This window comes from Tiliqua scincoides, chromosome 3 (genome assembly GCF_035046505.1).
Source record: "Tiliqua scincoides isolate rTilSci1 chromosome 3, rTilSci1.hap2, whole genome shotgun sequence".
Classification (NCBI taxonomy): Eukaryota; Metazoa; Chordata; class Lepidosauria; order Squamata; family Scincidae; genus Tiliqua; species Tiliqua scincoides.
In genome coordinates, this window is record NC_089823.1 from 5255557 (window position 1) to 5282075 (window position 26519).

A 26519-nucleotide genomic window follows, 5' to 3' on the forward strand; every position below is an offset into this window, starting at 1 on the left:
GGGCAGCATCTCATGGGAACAAGGTATGCCTCAATGGAGCACATCCCAGAGTCCATGACTTGGACAGGGGCCTTTCCCAGCAGGGGCTGAACCTGGGACCTTCTGCCTGCAAAACATGGACTCTGACCCCCTCACTGCAGGTAGTTTTGGTCCTCGGCCACAGAGAGTAGGTAGCAGCAGGTGCATTTTGTGCAAACATTGAAGGCACCAGATTTTGAAGGGGAAAATCATGGGGCAAAAGATCGGTCTATGTTGCAAAAATCTCCCTGGGGATTCTCTTGTAACAATAAAAGTGCAGAGGTGGTGGGAGGAGTGACCCAGCTGTGATATTACTGTCCAGGTCTCATTAGATTCCTGCACAATAATCAACATAGACTGAGAAAGCCCAGGGCCCTTGTCATCTGCAGACTGCCTGTTTAAAGGCCTTGCTGGCTCTGGAGCTGTTTTCAGGTCAGGCAGATCTGTTCTGGATGATCACCTCTTGTCACCAAACAACTGCCAGGCTTTAGAAGGATGGTGGTGATGTGAGAACAGCAGCATGTGCCTGAATGCTACTCTCTATTGCTTGCAACTCATTGGAAAGGCTGAAAAACTTCAAACCGGAGAATAACAAGTGCAGCTTGACTGAGAATGGTCTCCAGGTCCCCGAAGGGATTTTACAGGCTCAGTCACTCTAGCAGATGCCTGCTACAAAAATAAAACTGTTGCCTCCAGTTCACTTACGGGGCTTGTCTCTTCCTGAGGCCTTTGGGGCTTGTACCTTTAAAGAGGCAGCTCTCAACAGTCTCCATCCACACTAGCCTGTGACATTTTATTAGATCAGATTCTGTTGATGAAGCTCGAAAACCTGCTTCACTGCTAAGGATGCTGCAAAGCAACCAGTGATGAACAGAGTACCTTCAAGCATGTGCAGAGTGCAATTTCCCTTGCTGCTAAATAGCCACTGCCACATGCCACCTGTCAGAGACTGGGATTGATGGCTAGGGTAGGAGGCAGTGGCTTTTTTTGGCAGGGTTGTGCCTCAGCACCAGGTGTTTTAGACATTGAGCACTGTTGAAATAATGCTCGTACTCCTGGGACTGGGGCTGTGATTCACAGGCATGTTAAGACAGCACAATCTTGGTTTTACGGCCCCTTACAGACTGACTTTGAATCAAAAAGAGGGAATGGTTTGGGAGCACTGGCCGGACTCAGGAGGTGTAGCCTTGATTGGTGCCTGGATGGGGCAAGCAGGAGCCCCCAGGTGAACTGAGGAAGGATGGGTGAGAGATGATACCTTGTGCCTGTAGGTGTGTCCCAGGAGCCCCTGCACTGGGTAGGTTTCTGCTGTGCTGTCTAGCCCAGATTGACTTCTAAGAACATAAAACAGTATATTCTTCTAAAACAGTATATTGCTGAGAACCACCCCAAAATGCACTATAATTTTAGTGACATGGTGGGGGAATCGAGCTTCCTCTTGCCTCATGCAGACGGTGAGACGGTTTGAGATCCTCCCATCCAGATGGAGGCAGCAGAAAGATTTGCAGAGAGACGGGGGTGAGGGTGGGGGAGAGATCTGGCTGGTGAGAAAGGTGCTGCTGAAGTGGCTCAGTATGTATGGCTCATACACTAGCCTGAAGAAGAGCCCCCCCCCCCAACTCTTGTCTAGCTTGGATTATAATCTGAGCTGGAGAAGAATTCGGGGCCATGTGACTCCAGCCATGCAGGGAATGGGGAAGAAGAGAGGGAGTTCATGTCTTCCTTCCCTTGCTTTTGCCTGCTGTGCTGTCTCCCAGAGGCTGCTTCAGCCAGGTCTGGCCAGCTGCTCTGACTCTTCCAGATAGTGGGAAGAGGCACCCGCCCTTCCAGTGGCTAGTCACCACTGTAGCGTGGTGTGTGGGGCGGGCAGGAAGGGGAAGACGCACTGGTGGGGGGGGTTGGGGCTCAAGGGAAGCTTTCAGATTGGCCCAGAAATAAACGAAGCAACTTCCAAACCAAATCGCCGTGGCGGGGCCGGAATGACTAATGGCAGCCTTTCCCTTGCATGGCTCTTGGGTGTGCACTGTGCAACCACCCACACCCTGGCGGTTAATTGCTAGAAGAGGTTCCGAAGTGGAGGTCTGCTTCATAGCCACACTGGCTGAGAATCCTGTCCCCTTGACGCCCAGATACTCGGGTCTGGCTAGACTAGCTGTTTTCTACCAGTATGTCATTGCATTCGTTTTCTGCAGCACAAAGTTTGGAGCGCAAAACTTTTCCAGGTTCTGGGGCTCTGTTTCTAGGGCAACTCTGTGGTAACAAATTTTGTCCCTCTTCCCAGTGGCGTAGCTACTGAGGGGCAGGGGGGGCGGTCTGCCCCAGGTACCAGCCTGGGGGTGACATTATAAATGACCCAACATCGCGGAGGTTACAAGTAACCCCATCATGCCATATACTGTTGGATGCAGAATCTCCACTGGAATGCAGTGAAAAAAGCCGGAGTAAAATATCTCCTTTCCATCAAAAGTTATGGCCCCAAAACCAGAAACAAAAAAAAAATGCATGGAGCCCTATGGAAAGTGAAACTGAGCTCTATTTTGTGTTTACTCGTGACTAGGCAAACTTGCCTTAGTCTGTCGGAAAGGGCGGGCTGAGAGGAATCCAGTGACGCCAGAATGGTTCCTATCCAATGAAAGTAGCCCCCCAAAAACACCCGAGGAGGAGGTCCCTCCCTCCAAGCAGATGAATATATTGAGCCCTATGGAAAGCGAAAGTAAGCCACATGGTTGTTTTTACTCAGGAGTAAGCAACCATGCCTTGGCTCCTGGTCAAGTCAGGCAAAGAAAAATGCAAGGCCAGCTGCATGGTCCCAATCTGATGAAAGTGGAGCTCAACAAATGCTCCAGAATGCAGCAGCCCCCCTCCCCCCAAGAATAAAGCAGAGGCTTGAGCTGGTAAGGCAAAGCAGATGGGTCCTGATAGTGAGATGCTTGAAATATAAGAATTGGGCTACATCAGAATGCTAGATGCAAGGGAGTGCACCAGGATGCAGATCTCTTGCTATCTGGTGTGCTCCCTTTGGCATCTTGTGGGCTGCTGTGAGATACAGGAAGCTGGACTAGATGGGCCTTTGGCCTGATCCAGCAGGGCTCTTCTTATGTTCTTAACTTACACTGAACTGGCCACTGGGGAGGACTGAAAATCTCACTGGTATTTGGGGGGGGGGTGTTATTGCAGGTAGGCTACAGAGAAAATTCACTTGGTCAAACAGGGCTGCCTTCCCCTTATTTATCTGTTTTTCTTTAATTATTTATAATTTATTTTGCTTGATGATGTCACTTCCAGCTATGACATCACTTCCAGTGGTTCCGAGACAGATTGTCATTCTAAAAAGTGGGTCCCAGTTTTAAAAGTTTGAGAACCACTGCCTTACCTCAAAACAGGCCAATGAGATATCCTCGGGGGTGGGGTGGAATGACACCCTAGTGACCAAAATTCTGGAATTCTGGCTTTTAGGAATAGTACCATCATGTTATACCATTTGATGCAGAATTTCATCCATTGCTTGTGGGGAGATATTCACTGCAATAATTTTTCTGGCCATTATTATTATTCATTCCTTGCCATGACTATTACAATCTCTCAGTCTTGCCTACCTCACAGGGTTGTTGTGAGGACAAAATAAGGGGAGGAACCACGTACACCACCCTGAGCTGCTTAGAGGAAGGGTGGTATAAAAATGTGAATTAATTGTTTAATAATTAACTTAATTAATAATAAATAAATAGTTATGTCATATGGGGTGACAAAAATTTATTGGCTCCGGGTGTCAAAAGACCGAGCTACACCAATGCCTGTTCCTCTGCTGGCTCCACCAGGACAGACAATTCATTAGTACAGACGATTGCCCTAGAAACAGAGCTGCAGAACCTGGAAGAGTCTCCCAGAAGCAGCACACGACATCACAAGAGGCAAAGACCACAGACGTCAGTGTGCCATAAGAACATTGAAAGTTGGTGAGTTAGATTGTGAGTAGTCGTTTGGTGACTGAATGTACTCTGCATTCAGTGGTGTAGCTAGAGGGGGTGCAAAGCACAGCGTTTTGCAGGAAGCTTCACCACAGTATGTGTGTGGCTTCTCCCCCTCCCTTTCAGAGTCCTTCTGGGCCGTGAGAGCAAAACGGAGGTTTTTTTCCTCCATTGTGGTCCAGAATGGCTCCCTGGGGGAGGGGCTGCTTGCACACCACAGTGAGTCTCCCTGCAAAATGCTGTGCTTTGCACCCCCTCTAGCTACACCTCCTCTCGGCTCCCCCTCCCTTTTGGAGCCATTCTGCTTGGGGGGGGGAGCAAAATGGAAGTGAAGGCAGGAAGGCGAATGCCTCTGTTTTGCTCCCCACATCCAGAATGGCTCTGATTGAGAGGGGCTGCTTGCACAGCGCTCTGAGGCTCCCTGCAAAACCTATTGCTTGCACCCCTTCTAGCTACGCCTCTGCTGCATATGCTCAAACGCACATGCCTCTCTGATATATTGCAAGCTTAAGGTAAGGCTGGTTGGAAGAAACATGGGCCAGAAGGACACAGTTGTGTTGCTAAGTATTGCAGGTATCACAATGTGCTCTGTAAGCATCCCCTCCTCCTCATTGTTGGCACCATTGTGGACAGTGATGGAACTGCACATGAAAGGGCGTTTGAAAGCACAGAAACAATCAGTTAAACAAAATTACCCACGCAGCCAAAACAGATTTAAAAAAAAGATATTCATAAGCAATAATGATACTATGTATAATGCTAACACTTCAAGCACAATTATAATTTTGTTATCCTTTTTGTCACTACCCTGGGACATTTCTTGGGAATGTTCAGAACTAAAATGGTGAAACGCTTGTGTTGGCTCCTTGGTTTGGCGCACTCCCTTTGGCAAGCAGTATAGAGGTGGCAAGAGGGAAGTTGTGGACAGAACCCAGCTAGCAGCCCTCCTGCTAGTCCATTGCAGCAAAATCCACTCCACAGATGCCCTGCCTCCTACTAGGGTTGCCAACTGATCAGACAACAATGGCAGCACCTGTTCCTGTGCCTTTAATCTCGGCTTATTCTGCAAAAATCAGTGTAAAGCTTTTCATGGTCTGGAGAACAGCATTCTCTTCTTCTGATGACTGCAGATCAAACTGCGGTTAAAGACAAAGAGTGCAGGCTAATTAAAAAGGTAGCAACCCCAGCTAACACTCCACTACAGTTTTAATGCATTTAAAACTATTTAACCCTCGGCCTCAGCTACAATAGAGAGATAATATTTTGCTGAGCGGTAAGGAAAGCATCAAGTTAATATACTTTGCATATTCAGAAAACATTATACAATGCTGTTATTATGTGCAAAGTATATTTTTTAGTTGCCTTGGTCCTGTGATGTCATCAGATACCTGACATAGAGATGTCAAGAACATAAGAGCCCCACTGGTTCAGGCCAAAGGCCCATCTAGTCCAGCTTCCTGTATCTCACAAAGGCCCATGAGATGCCTCTGGGACAACAAGAGACCTGCATCTTATTGCCACTCCTTTGCACCTGACATGCTGATGTGCCCTTCTGGAAAAAGAAAGTTTCACATGGCTGTGATAGACTTTTCTTCAAGAAATCTGTCCAGTCCCTTTAGAAGGCACCTAGACCTGGTGCCATCACTACATCCTGTGGCAAGGAGTTCCACAAACTAATTACACGCTGGGTACTTTCTTTTGTCTGTTCTAACTCTCCAGCCACTCAGTTTTAATGGGTGTCCCCTGGTTCTGGTATTGTGTGAGAGAGAAAAGAACATACCTCTATCCATCCCCTGCATAATTTAGGTTTAGTAGGTAGAGCATCTTTCTGCATGGAGGTAAGTGGTAAGAAAAGTTTTACCTGCCAAATTCCTGCATGGTGAATTAAAGGCACATGTGCAGGGTTAGTATAAAAAAAAAGTTGGCAACCCAAGCTTAAGGCAGGCTTACAATCCCTCTTCTTCAAAGGAAGCCGCTTCTTCCTCATTAACTTTTTGGCATGCCTGATTTCCTCCTCGCTTGGGCTTCACTGCAGTTTTGGCATTGAGATTAAGCACTTAAAGCTTTAAATCTGGAGTGAGAGATATCAAAACCTCTGTGGCTCTCCTGCAAGCGATGTTTGAGTAAGAAATCTGAGTGGGCTAGCAGGACCAAGAAGTCTTTGCTGGAGTGCCTTGAGAAGGGCGGCCTGCTAATAGGAACCCAGACAGCTGTGGCCGACTTCAGACATACATAAATGTCCCTGGATTGCTCAACACTGAATCATTTGACAGTTGGCAGTGGAATGTGTGAACCAAGCCCCCTCCCCCTTCAAACTGTCATATTGTAGATGCAAAGCAGCTATTTTCAGCATTTTTCTTCACAAGGCACACTGAACTCCATGGTCTTCTCTATAGCCTTTGCCTCTGATGCTGTCACTACCAGCTTCTGGGAGACTCTTCTGGGTTCTGTGTTTCTAGGGCAACTGTCTGTACTGATGAATCGTCTGTCCTTCTTTGTCCACGGGCAAAGCAGAGAGACAAATTGTTCAGACAGTTGTCCTAGGAACAGAGCCACAGAACCTGACCAGTCTCCTGGAAGCTGGAAATGACATCACTAGAGGTGAGGACCATAGAGTAGGCCATAAAGCCACAGGATGCAGACAAGTTTTTCACTGGTTTTCAACAGCTGGGCTCCAAACTCCCACGGCAGACTTGAAAAAGAAAGTGTGGAAGAGAGGAGAGTGGTGGGCTAGAGTGATGCTGTAATGGTTCACTCTCTGTGCTTCCTCTTCCTCTTCCATCCAGGACTGGGAGGAGCAGAGCTGGTGCGTCCCCAGGTAAGGGAGGGCAGCATTTGGTATGCTGCCTCAGGAGTCCTGTGGATGGCCCTTTGTGCAAAGGAATCTTGAATGCTTTTCTTCAAGCCTGGCAAGCATTCAAGTGCTAAGGTTTGTGATTACTCTGTATAGATTATTAGGACTCAAATGCATACCCAACTTAAAAATTGGCATTCCAAAGTGTGCGTTTATTAAAACGAATGTCTCTATTTTAATCTCTGAAATGCTGGAGGGCATTGCTAGAAGCCTATTGGACTCTCAGGCTGCAGTTCTGGGCTCCATTACCTGAGAGTAAGTTCCATTGAAGTTAGCAGGACTTCCTTCCAGGTGAATGTGAGCAGGACTGAGCTGTTGGGTTTCATTCTGTCTGTGAGGAGGTCCGTAAGTAAGAGTCTTCCTTAGGGTTTATTTTAAGGATGCCTGGAAAGGACAGGTGGTCCACTAGGGGGAGCCCTCTACAACAGCACAGAAGGATTGCAAACAAAAAGCGTTTTATATTAATTATGCCTTGCAAGGGGGGTGTCTAAAAATAGCAGTGAAAAACACACACCCTTCAGTATTTCACATATGAAAAGAGGAACATGGTTGTAACACCTCTATTCTCATGCTAAGGATCACTGCCCAAGCTACCAGCACCCTCAATAACACTGTTGACAGCTTGGCTCTGTTTGATGTCTTAAATAAGGGTGACATAACCTGTTCTGTACTACTTTCAAAGCCAAGAAGGTGTTTGCATTACAACCTGTTATCAACAGTTTCAAATAAAACTCAGGGTTCACTGATGTGCGAAAGGGTATCCCCCACGTGCATCAAACAGATTCAGCAATTTAACGCCTGGAGAAAGAGCTGAAGCCCTATGTGTGACCACACTAGACCATTATTTCTCCAATTGTGGGGTCAGGACCCAATTTCTGGTGAGTTCCATAGAGTCTCCAATGAAAATACAAGTGATGTAAAGATCAGAAAACTGCCTCAAGCCTTTCGGCTGTTCAAAAATCAGATAGCTGCTAACTGCCCTGCATAGAATTGAGCTCCTGCAACTTGCAAGGAGCTCAGCTCCAGCAGCTTGCAAGCTTGTGTAAATATAGGAAGGTAAATGTTTGAGTATCTTTTTCTCTGGAGTGTTCCCCCCCCCAAGTCCATCAGTGACAGGTAGTGGGGCCAGGTGAAGGCTGAGTCACATAATTAAACCACTCAAGCCTTGAGGCTATTCATTAGAGCTGCCACATTATGAGAAATGGATTGAGTTGTGTTTTTTTTTTGCGCAAATAAGTGAAATAAAAATATTTTTCTCTCTAGATCACTTTTTTAGAGTTTTGTAAAATCAGGTTTGCAGTGGCATAGCTAGATGGGGTGCGGAGCACTTAAGTTTTGCAAGTGCCTGTACACGCCGTGCAAGCAACCCCTCCCCTTCCCAGCCATTAAGGGCGGTGGGAGCATAATGGAGGCATTCACCTCCCTGCATTTGTCTCCGTTTTGCTTGCACCACCTGGAATGTCTCTAAAGGGCAGGGGCCACTTGCACCGCACATTCAGGCGCCTGCAAAGCTTAGTGCTTTGTGCCCCCTCTAGGTGAGTTCCAAAAGAGTGCCATTTTAGAAAGTGGGTCCAAAAAGTTGGACAACCACTAGTACATTGTGAAGAAGGCACCTCCCTAAGGCCAAACAGAGGGCCAGTGCTGTACAGGCACATAAGCATGGACTGCATGCTGAGGTCAGGTGGAGCATATAAAAACAGGTGTCTCCCACAGTTGCACTTCTGTCAGGGAAGGCCTGATTGTTGTGAGTGACTTCAGTAGTACTGTACTTTGTGTGTGTTTCAGCAGAATAGTTGTGCTGCAGGGTTTTCAAATTTTGTCCCAGAGATCTTTGTGGGTTCTCTAGAAGTTTATCACGCTGTCCTCAATAAGCCCTGAGCGACAAGTTTTGCTGAAAGTCAGGTTTCCTATCATATTTACAGCTCAATCCTATGCATGTGTCACAAAGTGTGTATAGCAGAGATTTTCAGTCTGTGCTGCAAAAGGTCCAAAGGTTTTGCCACAGGAGTTTGAAGCACACAGAGGTTGAAAATCACTGAAAAACTCTTCCGGTTTCTGCAGCTCTGTTTCTAGGGCAACTGTCCATAGTAACGTATTGTCTGTGCTTCTACCTCTGTCGGCTCTGAGGACAAACAAAAGAGAATATTTCTTTACTGCATGTGTAATTAATCTGTGGAACTCCTTGCCACAGGATGTGGTGATGGCACATGGCCTGGATGCCTTTAAAAGGGGATTGGACAGATTTTTGGAACAAAAATCCATCACATGGTGGGTATATGCAACCTCCCGGTTCTAGAAGCAGACTATTTCTGAATGCCAGATGCAAGGGAGGGCACCAGGGTGCAGGTCTCTTGTGGTCTTGTGTGCTCCCTGAGGCATCTGGTGGGCCACTGTGAGACACAAGAAGCTGGAGTAGATGGGCCTTTGGCCTGATTCAGTGGTCTGATTATGTTCTTAGAGCAGATTTAAAGGGTATCGTGACATGCTGGACCTGCTAAAGGCGTTGTGTCCAGATACATGTGTCTACAACTACATGTGTGGATTTTTCTCCTTGGCTTTGCATTCCGCTCTTCCTCCAAGGACCTCAGCTTGGCAGCTGTGGCTTGCGTCTCACGAAACTCTGTGAGATCATCAGGATCATTACTCTTGAGAGAGAATGCCTGGACCCAGGTCTTTCCATCCCAAGTCCCACTGCCATCCATTTCCCCACACAGCGCTGCTGAGAAAGTCAGAGGGTACATCCCGTCTCCCTCAGTGGCCTCTGGGAAGCTCGCAAGCAGGACGTGCGCCAAGGCACCTCCTTCTGCTGTCGCTTCCCAGCAGCTGGTGCTCAGAGAAGGCCTCACCTGCATGTGGAGGTTGCATATCATCACTGTGCTTAGTAGACATTGAAAGACTTGCCCTCCTTGTGTGTCGAAAGTCTCGAGAGCTGTGGATTGGGGCTCTAGTGCAGTCTAACACCCAGCCACTAGAATCACAGGTAGAAGAACCAGTCCCTGCTCCCCCAGAAAGCATCTGAAAGCCCCTGCTAGCAAGAGGAGATGATCCCGGCCTAGATGAGCTGGTGACCTGACTCTGCAGATGTTCACACAGCCCTCTGCGTGACCGCCCCGAACATAAGCTGAGAAACATCCCCTGGCAGGCTGGCTGCTCTAGGCAGCAGTTAAGCCAGACTTTGTGGCTGGCACAGACTTCAAGGGGGCCCCGTGTTTGAATTCAGCAACGCAGGGCCTGCCAATACCCAGAGAGGACTGGACTCGCCGTCATTAAGTGGCACTTCATATTTCACAAGCCGCCTGTTTAGCCTACAGTCCTCAGTTAGCTCCGCTGCCTTCAGTGAGCCTGCTGGAGACTAGCTGGTGGGGAGGAGTGAAAAGTTGGCTCCCTGAACAAAGGCCACATGGATGCGCTGTACATTCCCCATGTGCATTGACAAGGCGAGGGCATCCAACTCAGTTTGCTTGTTGCTTGTCCAGCAGACAAACATTGGCGTGGTTTGTGAAAGCCTGGCTGCTTGGCAGTATTTTCCGTTGGTACGCCAAGGGGAGGAAGACGGGGCTGCAGTGCTTTTTTGTTCGCTTGTTTGTTTAGGCTTTGTTGCAGATTTTATTTATTAATTTATTTATACAAGTATTGATATACTGCCTTTCTTTGGTCGTCAGATTTCTCCTCAGACTTTAATCCAAGTTGGTTTACATCGGCAGGCTGTTCTAAATCCCTGTAGGGATTTTTACAATTGAATAGTTCTAGTCTTCCATAGGACTCCTCGTTCCAGCTAGATTCCTTCCCAGTCTGGCCTCTCTCTGGCCCTTCGCCTCCCACTCTCCACTTGAGGGCAACTCCTCTCTGCCACTGAGGGTCAGCAAATCAGTATATCAGCGTGTCCTCAGTTCTCGGGTACTTCCGGCTGTTTGAACAGATCATCAGGCATACAAGGGGGCAGCTCTACCAACTGAGCCAGACCTCCTCCTCCTTTTGGTTTGGGTTACAGATCTCACTCCCTCCAGCTGCTCTGAATGTGAGGATGTTTGGACCACGTGCTGCTGCTTCCCACACATTCTCTCCTCCATGATGGTTACCCTTGGAAAGTGGAAAGCCAGAACCAAAATCTAATGCAGAGCTGTGCATCCTTCAGGTAGAGAGGCAATGGGAGGACTCATCTTGAGGGCAAGTCATACAGGCAGACCAATTCTGACTAAATTCCCCAACTCCAGTGCATCCTGCTAGGGAATTTCACTTGCTGGAGGTCTCTTCGGGATAAGGAGGCATTTGTCACCTTGCCCCAGGGTAAGCTCCAGCAGCCACAACAGGTGATACTTGTGATACCAAAGCTTCACCAGTGATACCACTGGTGTAAGTCTGCATTGATCCATGCAGGTGGATCAGACCCAGGAAGGGGATTTGGATACAGTGCATCCAACCTCTCTCCCGGGTCTAATTCACCTGCCTCCATTAGTGCCCTATTTCACCCTCCCCTCATCTGGATTTACCAGCTTCAGTTGGCCTCCCGAAGACTACAGGGGCAAGCAGGAAGGCTCTGGCATGCCCTCTGGCATGCCTGGGCCTTGCACTGTTGCTTTATGGCGCTTTGCAAGGGCATGCAGGACATCTGCAAGAGGGATCTGAAGGCCTTAGTTGTGGACCTCAACAGGTGGGAAACCCTGGCCTCTGAGCGGCCCGCTTGGAGGCAGGCTGTGGAACATGGCCTTTCCCAGTTTGAAGAGACACTTGGCCAACAGTCTGAGGCAAAGAGGCAAAGATGGAAGGCCCATAGCTAGGGAGACAGACCAGGGACAGACTGCACTTGCTCCCGGTGTGGAAGGGATTGTCACTCCTGAATCGGCCTTTTCAGCCACACTAGACACTGTTCCAGAACCACCTTTCAGAGCGCGATACCATAGTCTTTCAAGACTGAAGGTTGCCAACAACAAAGCACCAGCAGAACCCTTGTTAGGATTGGGCCGAAGATGACTTGTGTCCACTGGAGACTGACTGGAAGAAGGAAAGGCCTGAAAAGGAAATCATGCAGAGACACAGCAAGAAGCCTGTCCTGGAGGCTGAGACACTGGGCAAACAGGTTCATTTAATTATTTAATTTCCTTTTTCACAACCTAAGATCATAAGAAGAGCGCTGCTGGATCAGGCCACAGGCCCATCTAGTCCAGCTTCCTGTATCTCACAGCGGCCCACCAAATGCCCCAGGGAGCACACCAGATAACAAGAGACCTCATCCTGGTGCCCTCCTTTGCATCTGGCATTCTGACATAGCCCTTTTCTAAAATCAGGAGGTTGTACATGCACATCATGGCTTGTAACCCGGAATGGATTTTTCCTCCGGAAACTTGTCCAGTCCCCTTTTAAAGGCATCTAGGCCAGATGCCATCATCACATGCTGTTGCAAGGAGTTCCACAGACCAACCACATGCTGAGTAAAGAAATATTTTCTTCTGTCTGTCCTACCTCTCCCAACACTCCACTTTCGTGGATGTCTCCTGGTTCGGGTGTTATGTGAGAGGGAAAAGAGCGTCTCTCTATCCACTTTATCCTTCCTAAGCATGATTTTGTATGTCTCAATCATGTCCTCCCTCAGGCACCTCTTTTCGAGGCTGAAGAGCCTGGAGTTCTCCAAGGCCAGCCCATAACCTCCTGGTGTCTGAGGTGGTCTCCCTTCTTTGGTATGTGCCAGTCTCTGCTCCCTCTGGTCCCAGGATTAGAACAGGATGAGAGTAGAATAGACAAGGAAGGATGGAGGAGAAGAGATGGGCTATGTCAGAATGCCAGATGCAAGGGGGGAGCACCAGGATGAGGTCTCTTGTTATCTGGTGTGCTCCCTGGGCATTTGGTGGGCTGCTGTGAGTTACAGGAAGCTGGACTAGATGGGCCTATGGCCTGATCCAGTGGGGCTGTTCTTATGTTCTTAACTACAATTCCCAGGATGCCTTGCAGGTCTCTTGTTATCTGGTGTGCTCTCTGGGGCATTTGGTGGGCCGCTGTGAGATACAGGAAGCTGGACTAGATGGGCCTGTGGCCTGATCCAGTGGGGCTGTTCTTATGTTCTTAACTACAATTCCCAGGATGCCTTGCAGGTCTCTTGTTATCTGGTGTGCTCTCTGGGGCATTTGGTGGGCCGCTGTGAGATACAGGAAGCTGGACTAGATGGGCCTATGGCCTGATCCAGTGGGGCTGTTCTTATGTTCTTAACTACAATTCCCAGGATGCCTTGCAGGTCTCTTGTTATCTGGTGTGCTCTCTGGGGCATTTGGTGGGCCGCTGTGAGATACAGGAAGCTGGACTAGATGGGCCTATGGCCTGATCCAGTGGGGCTGTTCTTATGTTCTTAACTATAATTCCCAGGAGGCCTTGCAGGTCTCTTGTTATCTGGTGTGCTCCCTGGGCATTTGGTGGGCTGCTGTGAGATACAGGAAGCTGGACTAGATGGGCCTATGGCCTGATCCAGTGGGGCTGTTCTTATGTTCTTAACTACAATTCCCAGGAGGCCTTGCAGGTCTCTTGTTATCTGGTGTGCTCCCTGGGGCATTTGGTGGGCCGCTGTGAGATACAGGAAGCTGGACTAGATGGGCCTATGGCCTGATCCAGTGGGGCTGTTCTTATGTTCTTAACTACAATTCCCAGGAGGCCTTGCAGGTCTCTTGTTATCTGGTGTGCTCCCTGGGGCATTTGGTGGGCTGCTGTGAGATACAGTAAGCTGGACTAGATGGGCCTATGGCCTAATCCAGTGGGGCTGTTCTTATGTTCTTAGGATACTGTGTTGTAAGTGAAAGTTACTGACCATTTGGGGGCAGGTGATCTTCCGTTGTTAACCGGGGATATTGTGCAGGATATTTGATAGCAGTGTGATGTCACCTTAGCCTTGTGCTGGTATCCAGCACCATACAAGAGCCTGGTTGCCATGGGTGGCACCAGTAGGGGCCGGGGGTTAGCAGCTTGCCACCCGTCCGTCCCCACATTGTTGGACCCCGTGATTACTTGAAGGACCTGTTTGCACAGTCTGCCTTTTGCCCTTCCCAGTTTGGGAACAGCAGGGCTGCCACTGATGGTCACTGAGTGGGTGGTTGTCCCAGCACTGGCTGCTGCCATCAGCAGGGGTGACTTTCTCATCTGCAACCATGCGCTTGTGCAATGTGCCTCCCCACTTCCTCTGCCATCTTCCAGCACCTAAAGGTAAGGGTGGGAACAGGCCCAGCCCATCCATGAAGCCACCTGGTCACTTCAGGCAGCAAATGGACTGGGGGTGCCTGCCCTTCCCACTCACTCAGTGCTCCTTCTCCTCCTGCCAGTCTTTGGACTGGAGAAAGGAAGAGGAGGAGCAGCACAGAAGAATGGAGAAGAGGCTGGCACATCGCCAGGTCAAAGGGGGGCAGCATTTGGAGCACCGACAGGAGGCAACACAAGGTGACAATGTAGTTCAGCTCTGATTCCCATAAGCAGAACCTACAGTTTGAATGAAGAACGAAGTCCCCTTTTTCCAAGAGAATGACGTGCTGGAGCTGATTCCCAGTGAATTTATTCCAACTGCCCAAGGTAATTAAGTGAGCCGGCAAGTCCCAGAAGAAGTGCAGGGATCAGACGTCCTTTGCAATCAGGTTTATGTTTTTCTGACAGCCTCCCTAACGTGAGCTGAAAGATTTGTTATGTCTGTATAAATTTGACTTGACGCTTGTTTATAGTATCGGGACGGGCTGAAGAGCAACGAGGTATATATTTTTGAGACGAGAATGGAAACCAGCCCCCTGCAAGACTGCAGGGAGGGAGAGCCATAGGCCAGGAAAGGTGTGCTGCCTAGCAGGTAAACCTGGCTGACATAACCCTTCCTGACGTCAGTCCTGGGCATGACGATTTGGGAGTCAGCCTTATGGAACTTAGGGGCTCTGCGGTGCAATCCAGGACATCACCGATGCAAAGTTATTTCATTGGTCTTGATTAGAGCCTCATCTTCTATAGATGAGTATGCCGTGCCATTCTATCCATTTTTGTTATCAAAAACCTCATTTCTTCTTCTTCTTAGCTTAAATTGCATTGATTTCATTATTTTCAGCTCGGGGCTGGGATATTTGAGGGACCGCCTCCTTCCCTTCCCTACAATCCTGCCCGTGCTCTTAGATCATCTGGGGGGGGGGGCCCTTTTGACTGTGCCGCCACTAAGAGATGTGAGAGGGGCGGCGGCCAGGAAGAGGGCCTTCTCAGTGTTGGCCCCTGAACTGTGGAATACCCTCCCCTTAGAACTGAGAACTGCTCCCTCGTTGCTAACATTTTGGCGTGGACTGAAGACCTTTTTATTTCAAAAAGCTTTTAATTGTTGACAGGCTGGCTGGCGTTCTTGCTTTTTATATGAAAATCCACGGGGTTTGTTTGTTTTTAGATTTTTTAATTATTGTGAATTGTTTTTAATTGTTTTTAATGTTGTATTTTTAAAGTGTTGTGAGCTGCCTTGTGTGCCTGTTGGGTAAAAAGGCGGGGTATAAATTAATAAAATAATTTTTGTATTCATTTTCATTGGGTGCACATGTGTGTTTTTACAGAATTAGTGACCATCTCTGTCACTACCTGTGGCAGTGGCAACAGTGATGTTCTTTTGGTGCTTCTTATTTTTTTTATCAGGAATGCCCAGATATTGGCCATTCTGAGATGTTTTGGGGGAGGCTGCTATTGGGGTATCATTTTGTGACCTCCAATTTTCCCGCCAGATCAATGCAACATTCTAATTAAAAAGCAAAAGAAAAAGACAACTGCTGGGAGGTAGTTGCTGCAGTGGCATATCTAGGGGGGTGCGGTGAGTTGGGGGTGTGAGCTGGTGGTGATGGAGTTGGGTGTTACCAGCCTTGAGGTAGAAGATTCCTAATTCACCTGTTTCATTTGGGAACCAAGTCAAGGTGCTTCAGAATTCCAAAGTCTAGAGAGAAATTCAGATGGCAAGATTTCTGGAAGCATCTCTAGAGCAGAGTGGTGAGGCATCAGGTCTGAGCTTCAGCCGGTGTCCATAACTTCTAACCTGAGCTTCAGCTAATGCAGGGGTGTCAAACCCATTTCATTTTCAGCTGAACTCAGCTGCAAATGACTGATGAGAAAAATGTGCAAATCTTGATCATATTTCCAAGATACGGGTGAGCCCAATTATCACGTGGACCACCCTTTCAGCAGTGCCACTTCTGCCACAGCTTCACAGCTGACAGGTGGTCTGCAAACTGACATCTCTGCAGAAACAGCACTGCTGAAAGGTTGGCCCTCATGGTAATTGGGCTCTCCCAGCTCTTCAGCAGCATCTCCTGCTCTCACCCCTCTTGGTCAATCCCTTACCCCATAGCGTTCCTTGTCTTCTGAGGTCTCCTTCTGTCCCTCCCTCTCAGAGCCTTGGCAGAAGTAGCACTGCTGAAAGGGCAGAGCTGGGAGAGCCCAATTATCACGGGGTTTAGATAAAGAGCTTCCAGGGTCCACAATTGGCCTACGGGCCTTATGTTTGACACCCCTGATCTAATGCTTCTTGATGCGTGCGCTTCTGAGTCTCTTTCTCCTTGTTCATCTACAGAGATGTTTCTAATTACAAAACTTTGAAGCAAGAAGTTCAAATGTGAAAGATGATCAGAAACTATGTTTATTCCTCACAAACAACTTTTCTGAGCGTGACCCACTCAATGCGAAGCAGCAGTGGCGTAACTAAGGGGGTGCAGGGGGTAGCAGTTGCACCGGGCAACAAGGTTCAGGGGGGCAACAAGCTGAGCTTCAGACTAGTGTCCAAAATTGTGAAAAAATTGATATGTTCGAATAATACCATCATGCTGTATATCATTGGAAAGATAATTTAATGCAGAATGCAATGAAGCAAACCTCGTTGGAATATCTTTATTCTATCAAATGTTATAGCCAATTAACCAGAAAATGAAAACACAACTGCCTTATGGATATGTTATGTTGGCAACCTTCAGTCTCGAAAGACTATGGTATCGCGCTCTGAAAGGTGGTTCTGGAACAGCGTCTAGTGTGGCTGAAAAGGCTGATTCGGGAGTGACAATCCCTTCCACACCAGGAGCAAGTGCAGCCTGTCCCATGTCCGTCTCCCTGGCTATGGGCCTTCCTTCTTTGCCTCTTAGCCTCAGACTGTTGGCCAAGTGTCTCTTCAAACTGGGAAAGGCCATGCTGCACAGCCTGCCTCCAAGCGGGCCGCTCAGAGGCCAGGGTTTCCCACTTGTTGAGGTCCACTCCTAAGGCCTTCAGATCCCTCTTGCAGATGTCCTTGTATCGCAGCTGTGGTCTACCTGTAGGGTGCTTTCCTTGCACGAGTTCTCCATAGAGGAGATCCTTTGGGATCCGGCCATCATCCTTTCTCACGACATGACCGAGCCAACGCAGGCGTCTCTGTTTCAGTAGTGCGTACATGCTAGGGATTCCAGCACGTTCCAGGACTATGTTATTTGGAACTTTGTCCTGCCAGGTGATGCCGAGAATGCATTGGAGGCAGCGCATGTGGAAAGCGTTCAGTTTCCTCTCCTGTTGTGAGTGAAGAGTCCATGACTCGCGGCAGTACAGAAGTGTACTCGGGACACAAGCTCTGTAGACCTGGATCTTGGTATGTTCCGTCAGCTTTCCAACAAGAAGCTGCCTTATGGAACAGAAAGTGGATTTCTTAACTTAAAACTGACCTTTGAGACTGATCGTTCTGAGAGCCAATGAGATGTTATTATGATATAGCATGGAATGAATAAGGTGTTAATATGAGTCCGCTCTCATTTCCATGTATCATAATACAGTTACCCTGCTAATTAGGTAAAGAGACACTTTTTTCCAGGGGTGCTCATCTTATAATTAGTAGGGGGAGAATAACTGTCCCTCTTCAGCCCAGCACAGTGTCTCTAACCCAGTGACTTTCAAGTTTTTCCATCTCAGGGCACGCTGATAAGACACTAAAATGGTCAAGGCACACCATCACGTTTTTGACAATTGACAAGGCACACCATGCTATCAGTGTGTGGGGGAGAGGCTCACATCTCTTTAGCCCTACTAATAAATCATTTTCCCCCAAGTTCCTGTGGCACACCCGTGGACCACTTGCGGCACACCATTGTGCCACAGTAAAGTGGTTGAAAATGGCTGCTCTAACCAATAAGGGGCACGCTTTTAATTTACTTAATTACATTTTATTTTGTTGTGGGGGGGGGAAGCTACAAAATCTTCTTTGACCCCAGATGGCAGGTAGATGCATTATGCCACTGACTTGTGGGGTGGCAGCAGAGCAAGTAAGTGGCGAGCTTCTGGGGAGGAGGAGGCTGGTTTTCCCTCAATTTTCACTTTTTAAAATCCTGGGTGTGACGTCACTTCTGGTTGTGACATCACTTCCGGGGCATCATTTTGAGCTTGGCACCAGGCTACACAATCATTAGCTACGCCACTGAGAAGCAGCGTCTTGTAAATCCTCCCTTTCTTCTTCGGAATGTGCTGTCACATGAAAGCGCAAAGCTTTGCCCATAAGTTACCCAGCATACCCATCTGTTCTTTAGTGTGTTCCACTAATGTCCAGAGTCACCAATTAATTAGCTCATTTTACAGAATTGTTCCTGGTGCTAAAAGTTTCCATTTTTCCACAAGGCCACTTCCTCTCGCTTTTCACAAATGGGTCTTCATTTCTCTAGAGCAGGGGTGCCCAAACCCCGGCCCTGGGGCCACTTGCAGCCCTCAAGGACTCCCAGTCCGGCCCTCAGGGAGCCCCCAGTCTCCAATGAGTCTCTGGCCCTCCGGAGACTTGCTGGCGCCTGCGCTGGCCTGATGCAACTGCTCTCAGCGTGACAGCCAAATGTTTGACCTCTTGTGTGAGCTGTGGGACAAGGGCTCCCTCCACTGCTTGCTGTTTCACATCTGTGATGCTGCAGCGGCAGCAAAGGAAAGGCTGACCTTGCTTTGTGCAAGGCCTTTTATAGGCCTTGAGCTATTGCTAGACCTTCATTCTTTCATATACGTTCCATCTCCAATATATTCATTTATGTAATTTTATTCAAATTTGAAATGTAAATTAATTTTTTTTTCTGGCCCTTGACACAGTGTCAGAGAGATGATGTGGCCCTCCTGCCAAAAAGTTTGGACACCCCTACTCTAGAGGGAGGTAGATTTGGTCCTACATTTGTCTATGTGATTTTTTGTCACTTAGATATGTACTGACAGTTTTGGAGGTATTTAATGCTAAAATTATATCACAAGTACTGTATGGCATTCCAGTTTGGCTCAATGCTATGGGTCACTCGATAGAGTGAATTCAAGCCTGGACAGGAGGTCTGATCTAGAGGGTAGAGCCTCCATTTGCCTGAAGATAACATCCACAAGGTCGCCAGTTCGAGGCCACCGGCACCGTGCAACCTTGAAGCAGCTGACAAGCTGAGCCGAGTTATTCCATCTGCTCTGAGCGTGGGAGGATGGAGGCCAGAATGTGAAACCAGATCAGAAAGAAACATCTGAATGTTGTGGTTCTTGAATGATAGAACCTTCTTTCAATTGTAAAAATCCCTTCGGGGATTTAAATAGCCTGCCTGTGTAAACCGCCTTGAATAAAGTCTTGAATAAAGACCAAGAAAGGTGGTATATAAATTCCTGTATTATTATTTTATTATTATTCCTATGTAAAATCCTAGGACTCCCTAGTTGTGTTCCTTATGCCACCCTCTGGCTAGAGACTGGCCAACCTCTGCTAGAGATTGTGGTGTAGCTGAGACCAATTCAGTTTTGATTAAGAGTATACTATAACCCAGATCGTAACAGCCTGATATATCAACTTTTATTGAATTTTGACCTACCCATTGGGACCATAGATCTTGTTAAAAAATTAAGAGGGGGGTGTTCCAGGCATCTAGCCCTCAAAGGGTGTAATACCCTTGGGGGGTTGTTAAAAAAAAACCCAGGTGCCCTTGGGGGGGGGGGGTGGACAGGTCGATGAAAGTGTCGACCCAATGTGCAGTGGCAGTGAAGAAGGCCAATTCTATGCTTGGGATCATTAGGAAGGGTATTGAGAACAAAACGGCTAATATTATGATGCCGTTGTACAAATCGATGGTAAGGCCACACCTGGAGTATTGTGTCCAGTTCTGGTCGCCGCATCTCAAAAAAGACATAGTGGAAATGGAAAAGGTGCAAAAGAGAGCGACTAAGATGATTACGGGGCTGGGGCACCTTCCTTATGAGGGAAGGCTACGGCGTTTGGGCCTCTTCAGCCTAGAAAAGAGACGCTTGAGGGGGGACATGATTGAGACATACAAAATTATGCAGGGGATGGACAGAGTGGATAGGGAGATGCTCTTTACACTCTCACATAATACCAGAACCAGGGGACATCCACTAAAATTGAGTGTTGGGCGGGTTAGGACAGACAAAAGAAAATATTTCTTTACTCGGTGTGTACTTGGTCTGTGTAACTCCTTGCCACAGGATGTGGTGATGGCGTCTAGCATGGACGCCTTTAAAAGGGGATTGGACAAGTTTCTGGAGGAAAAATCCATTACAGGGTACAAGCCATCATGTGTATGCGCAACCTCCTGATTTTAGAAATGGGTTATGTCAGAATGCCAGATGTAGGGGAGGGCACCAGGATGAGGTCTCTTGTTATCTGGTGTGCTCCCTGGGGCATTTGGTGGGCAGCTGTGAGATACAGGAAGCTGGACTAGATGGGCCTATGGCCTGATCCAGTGGGGCTGTTCTTATGTTCTTAACTACAATTCCCAGGAGGCCTTGCAGGTCTTGTTATCTGGGGTGCTCCCTGGGGCATTTGGTGGGCCGCTGTGAGATATAGGAAGCTGGACTAGATGGGCCTATGCCCTGATCCAGCGGGGCTGTTCTTATGTTCTTATGTTCTTAGCTTCAGAAGGCAGCATCAGCTGGTGTGATCCCCTCACTTTCCATATACTGCTATCCTCAAATAGGTTACAAGAGCAGACCTGTGAGAATGTTCACCAGAAAACGAGAATGGCCTGCTCTGATAAGCAGTCTGGTTGAGGCAATGTGCAGTGATATGATCATTTATGGAAACAAAGCAATGGTGGCTCATTTGCATGAGAGGTGATAACATGAAGGCAGGGGAACTTGTGGCTGACACCCTGCTCTGAACGCTGCAAAATGGTTCCAGTCATTCCTACAGTTCATTTATTAGAGAGCCTTTTGGCAGTGCAACAGGCAGACATTTATGTTCGCAACATGCCCGCCTTTGTGGTGCACACATGCGCATTGCACAGCCTACAAATTACCACCCTAAAAGGTGCTGTGGTCCAGGCAGAGGTTTGCCCCTGTGCCTGTTGGGTGTAAGAGCCAACATCATGAAAGCATAGGCTGGGTCGGGAATTTTTCCTAGTGCTGCCATTCCACCTCCAGGATTGATGTTCACACAGTGGCGTAGCTTTAGGGGGGTGGTGCAGTAAGAACCGTGAGTGCAACACATTGTGTAATGCTCCCCTCACTCACTACCAGAGCCTGCCTGGAACGGGCAGAGCACTCCTGCATGTTGCGGTTGCTGCTCAGAATGGCTCCAGTGGTGCCACAACGCTTACAGGGCATTGTGGCACCCACAGTACTTACTGCACCACCACCCCTGTAGCTAAGCCACTGTGTGTACACACACACACACACACACACACACACACACACACACACACCCAAACCTGGAAGAAACCTTGATTCAACCTTTTTCAATTTTTGTTCAGTGGCGCATAAATAAATACTGCACATGAAAATGTACAACATAAAAGGCTGGTGCCCCATCAGGCTGTTCCACAGTCTAGCAGGCCTTCAGTCTGCTGAAAGCCACCTCACCCCAGACTGTTCTCTCCTTTCTTGTTTTCTTAAGTTCTGCCTGGCAGCCTGAGCCATCTTTTTTGCCAGCTCAAACGCTCAGGACTTGCGGCCACAGGCGGCTTTGAAGAGGTGGGTGGGTGGGTAACGGCTTAGCCCCATGTTGAGGTAAGAGCTTCTTGTGGGGTGGGTTTGAATTCCACCGAGAAGGAATTGTATAAGGGGTTCTCTGATCAAAGAGCCTGACTTAAGCCCCTCTCTAATCCCGGTTTTTAACGGAGACTGTGAGGTACCCCGTTTGCTTATGGCAAGGAATAAATCACGCCCATAAAATGGGTCCATTAATGACCAAAGAAAATTCACCTTGGTGCCTGAGGTGGCATCCAATGAACTCACATGGGTGTGGAGCGAAGGGGAGAGGATGTCTTTTAACGCAGCCAGAAAGGGACCCTTCCTTCTAAGCCAACAGCATCTGCGGACTAGAAAGAGGGTCCTTTTCCAGCTGTGCGCTCAAAAAGATGTATTTTATGACCCCAAGTGAGGTGGCTTATGCCTCTGCAAGCTAGATTATAGAAGATGCAAAGGAAAGTGCTCTTCCTGCTTCAGAAGGATCCGAGTGGGTGGTTGGGAAAGAATTTGACATTTTCACGATGCTGTGCTCCAGAATGAACCTGGCATGAGCTCTTTGATAACTTGGCCAAAATGTCCATTCCCCTTCCAGTTCCTCTCAGTTCACCAGCTGCAATTCTGCTCCGGCCACCATCTCGGCCTAAGCCATAAATGGCCAACCAGCAGTCAGTGAGCCAGACTTTGAGGCCCAGGAGATTTACCTGTCCCCTGATAGACCTCCAAATGTATAGGAGCTTTGGTAAAAATGTTGCCTGCACTTTCACTCACAAGGAAAAGAACACTTCTTAAGAAGAGCCCCACTGGATCAGGCCAAAGGCCCATCTAGTCCAGCTTCCTGTTTCTCACAGTGACCCATCAGATGCCTCAGGGATCACTCAAGACAACAAGAGACCTGCAACCTGGTGCTTTCCCTTGCATCTGGTGTTCTGAGGTAGCCTACTTCCAAAATCAGGAGGTTGCATATACCCATCTTGGCTTGTAACCTGTAATGGACTTTTCCTCCAGAAATCTGTCCCGTTCCCCTTTAAAGGCATCTAGGCCAGATAACAGCACTGCATCCTGTGGCAAGGAGTTCCACAGACTAATGACACACTGGGTAAAGAAATATTTTCTTTCAGACAAGTGATTTATGGCCTCCAATAGTCCCTGCTTGATATAAACTGCCTTGTTTACTGACACTGATCCCTTGAGAAGAACCAGTTCCCCCATTTTTAAAAATTTTGGGGGACTCCCCTGCTGCAGGCTTGCATTAAGAACCCTGCCTAGTAAGAATTCTGTTTAATAAACCGGTTCTAGTACCAACACTGATAAAGTGTGATTCATTTGCGTGAATGGGTGGTCAGGGTTCAACAGACAGCAGGTGGGATAACAAGTGGGTAGCTTCTACCCAGACCAGTATGAGAAATGTGCATCTTATGAATCTTGACCCCAGAAATACTTCAGAGAGTAGAACTGGATGAAAGGAGCTGATGGGACTGACTTTTTTTAGTCAGGCACCACCCTTCTGGAAGGCTCTCCCCAGGGAAGCCCACCTGGCCCCATCTTTGAAGTGTTTTTCAGTGTCTTTTAAGTGTTTCTGATGGGTTTTGGTTGCTGCTTTTTCTCTGGTTATGATGGGGCTGTGCCCTTCTTTTGTGGACTGCTTTTGTTATTTGCTGCTGTGCTTACACATAAAGCTAACCTATTCTGAGGCAGCCCAGAGTCTGTCTCACTCGCCCATTGGCTACTCTGAATGACTGTGGCTCTCCAGGGTCTCAAGCCGGGCTCTTTCGCATGGTCTGCACCTTGATCTTCCGACTGGAGATGGTGGGGCTCAAATCCAGGACTGCAATTTGTGTTCTCTGGCTCTGAACTGGAGCTCCTCCCCTGATGTGCAATTATTGTCTTATTATGACGAATAAGTAATATTTTGTTTTTTTAAAATTGTTTGCAGTTGTTATTTTGTTGTTGTTGGATCCTTTGATTTATTCAAAGGAAAACAGGCACTACAATTAAAACCTAATCTGGGCACTGGTATTTAGCAATCCTGCCAGTTTGCATTGACTTTGAAAGCATCTTGCACACTGCTGGAGGGGGGGTTCACAAGTGCCAAACCTGCTCCTCGGGAATGTTTGCAGATTACCAAAGCGACTAAGGGGAATTTGCTGTGTCCCCGCTTCTTCTTTTTTTCCAGAGCCCTGTTCAGGACACCGTCGGTTCTAGCCTTGAACCAGACGCAACACTGCAAGCAATTGGAAGGGCTGGTAGTCTCTCAAGTGCAACTTTGCCGCAGCAACTTGGAGCTCATGCAGACCATCATCCAGGCAGCCCGGGAGGTGATCAAGACCTGCCGCAAAGCCTTCTCCGACATGCGGTGGAATTGCTCTTCCATCGAGTTGACACCCAACTACCTCCTGGATTTGGAGAGAGGTAATGCGAAGATTTCTGGAACCGCCCAGAAATCTGAGCAATGACACTCGACTCACGTACCACCCGGGAGGGGGGGGGCCCTCATTCTGCCAATTATCCAAGCTTGATCCATCTCTCTGATATGAGCAGCTGATAGTTTAGAGCAGCTCAAGAAAATTTGCTCCCCCAAGTGACCACATTCTCAGCATAGTTATTTGCCCATTTTTTGCCACAGACTTGAAATTTGCTTTGGACATCCAACGATGTTTGCTTTCAAGACTCTGATAGTTCACTCTAATATTGGCTGTTTGACAGCATTTGCACGCCGTGTGATTTCGTGTTTCCGTAGCACAGGATCATCTTATGGATTTCACTGCCGTGTTGCAGGCAGTGAAAAGGGGATTAGAGAAAAGAATGGAGGAGGAAAAAATTAACAATGGGTGTTTCTTATGAGGACTGTGTGGGAGGCAAGATTTCTCTCAATGCCAGCTCATGTCTCAATACCAGCTCCTGGGGGGCACTGTGGGAAGGAGACTACCCCCTTGATGCCTCGGGAGCTTGTTGGCTCCAAAAAGACCTCTGGATGGGTACATCAGGAGGTTGCTGGGACTAGATGCTACTTGAGAGCATCCAAGATTTCATTTTTGATGCTTGCAAAATCAGAGTAAACAAGAAATGCCACTTATGGTAGACGATGCGAATTCTAAATTGGAGGCGAAATTTCATGTTCCTGAATTGAATTCAGATTTCATCTTCAGTATAGAACATTCTCTCTGGGACTCCTTTCCCTTTCCAAGGTGTCCACACTCGACTGAAATGCTGCCAGGAAGGTGTCAGTGTATCTATGGACATGGTGGGCCAGATGTTACTTATTCCATGTGGGCCAGGTCCCGCTGCGTGGACTAATATCTGTTCTCTGCTATCCCTATGAAGAACAGGATGGAACACTCCCTTGCCAGTAGACCCCCTTATAGAAGCAAGGGTCATCTAATAAAATGGAATGGCAGAAAATTTAGGATAGACAAAAGCAGGCAGTTTGTCACAAGCCACATAATTAACCTGTGGCATTCATTGCCACAAGATGTCATCTTGGCCTCTAGCTTGGATGGCTTTAAAGGGGGGTTGGACAAATTCTTGGAAGACAGGAATATCCCTGGCTACTAATCATGGTGGCTTTGTGTGCTACCTCTAGGATCAGGGGCTGCTGGAGGACAGTGATGAAGGAGAGATGTATGGCACCTCCTCCTGCTTGTGACTTCCCAGAGGCAGCTGGTGGGCCACTGTGGAAACAGGATGCTGGACTAGATGAGCCCGCTTTGGCCTGAACCAGGGCTCTTCTTATGTTCATATGCTAAAAGTCACTGACACCCCCCCCCCACCAACCCAATAAACCTTCATACCCAGCACTGCTTCCTTAGCTACCTGGGAAACAGCAGCAAGTCAAAGTGTCTTGGTGCCAAAAACACAGGTTGGCCGGGGCCTTTGAAAGGAAGGAGAGAAATAGTTAGCTCTTTACGAGAGTCATTTTGACCCCTGTGCTCCCTGGTTAAGCTGCGAGCCCACCATCCTGCTCAACGGGTCTCAGGTGGACAAGGCCAGCCTGTCCATTAAGTGAACCATTTGAATCAGGCAGTGGATTTGGGGGGAGCAGATGGGGCAGCAGACAGATGCATGCTGTCTCACCCCACCACCACCACCACCACCATGGACAGAACCTTGACCTTCCTTTGTGTGGGCTTTGTAAGCAGAGCAAGAAATGCAGAGCACACCAGGATTGCTCCCAGCATGCCAGTGGCGTAGCTGGAGGGGGGCGGAGCACTCAGTCCGGGCAAGCGGCTCCCCCCGCCAGGCAGGGAGCGGCCGCTTGCCCGCCCCACTGAGCCTCCCCACCAGACTGAGTGCTCTGCCCCCCTCCAGCTACGCCACTGCAGCATACTTCACATTTTCTGCTAGAATTAAAGAGCCAAATGGGGGATGTCCGTACGGCTCCATTTTGCTCCCCCTGCCGGGCAGGGAGGGGCAGCTTGCCTGCCCCACTGAGCCTCCCCACCAGACTGAGTGCTCTGCCCCCCTCCAGCTACACCACTGCAGCATACTTCACATTTCCTGCTAGAATTAAAGAGCCAAATGGGGGATGTCCGTACGGCTCCATTTTGCTCCCCCTGCCGGGCAGGGAGGGGCAGCTTGCCCGCCCCACTGAGCCTCCCCACCAGACTGAGTGCTCTGCCCCCCTCCAGCTACACCACTGCAGCATACTTCACATTTGCTGCTAGAATTAAAGAGCCACATGGGGGATGGCATGAAATCACTGTGTTCCAGTCCTTGGAGCGCAGCAGTGCGGTTCCCTCGCTTTGGCCCTTCCTCCACCAGGCTCTTTAAAAGAGGAA

The 26519-nt window shown here is 48.4% G+C and overlaps 1 protein-coding gene across 1 annotated transcript in view; it reads left to right on the plus strand.

The window, feature by feature from the left end:
* WNT11 (Wnt family member 11) overlaps window positions 1-26519 on the plus strand; it is a 55228-nt gene that overhangs the window by 15564 nt on the left and 13145 nt on the right. The window contains exon 3 of the mRNA XM_066620259.1: window positions 23918-24153. Within this exon, the coding sequence (XP_066476356.1) occupies window positions 23918-24153 (236 nt within the window). The remainder of the gene's footprint in view (window positions 1-23917; window positions 24154-26519) is intronic.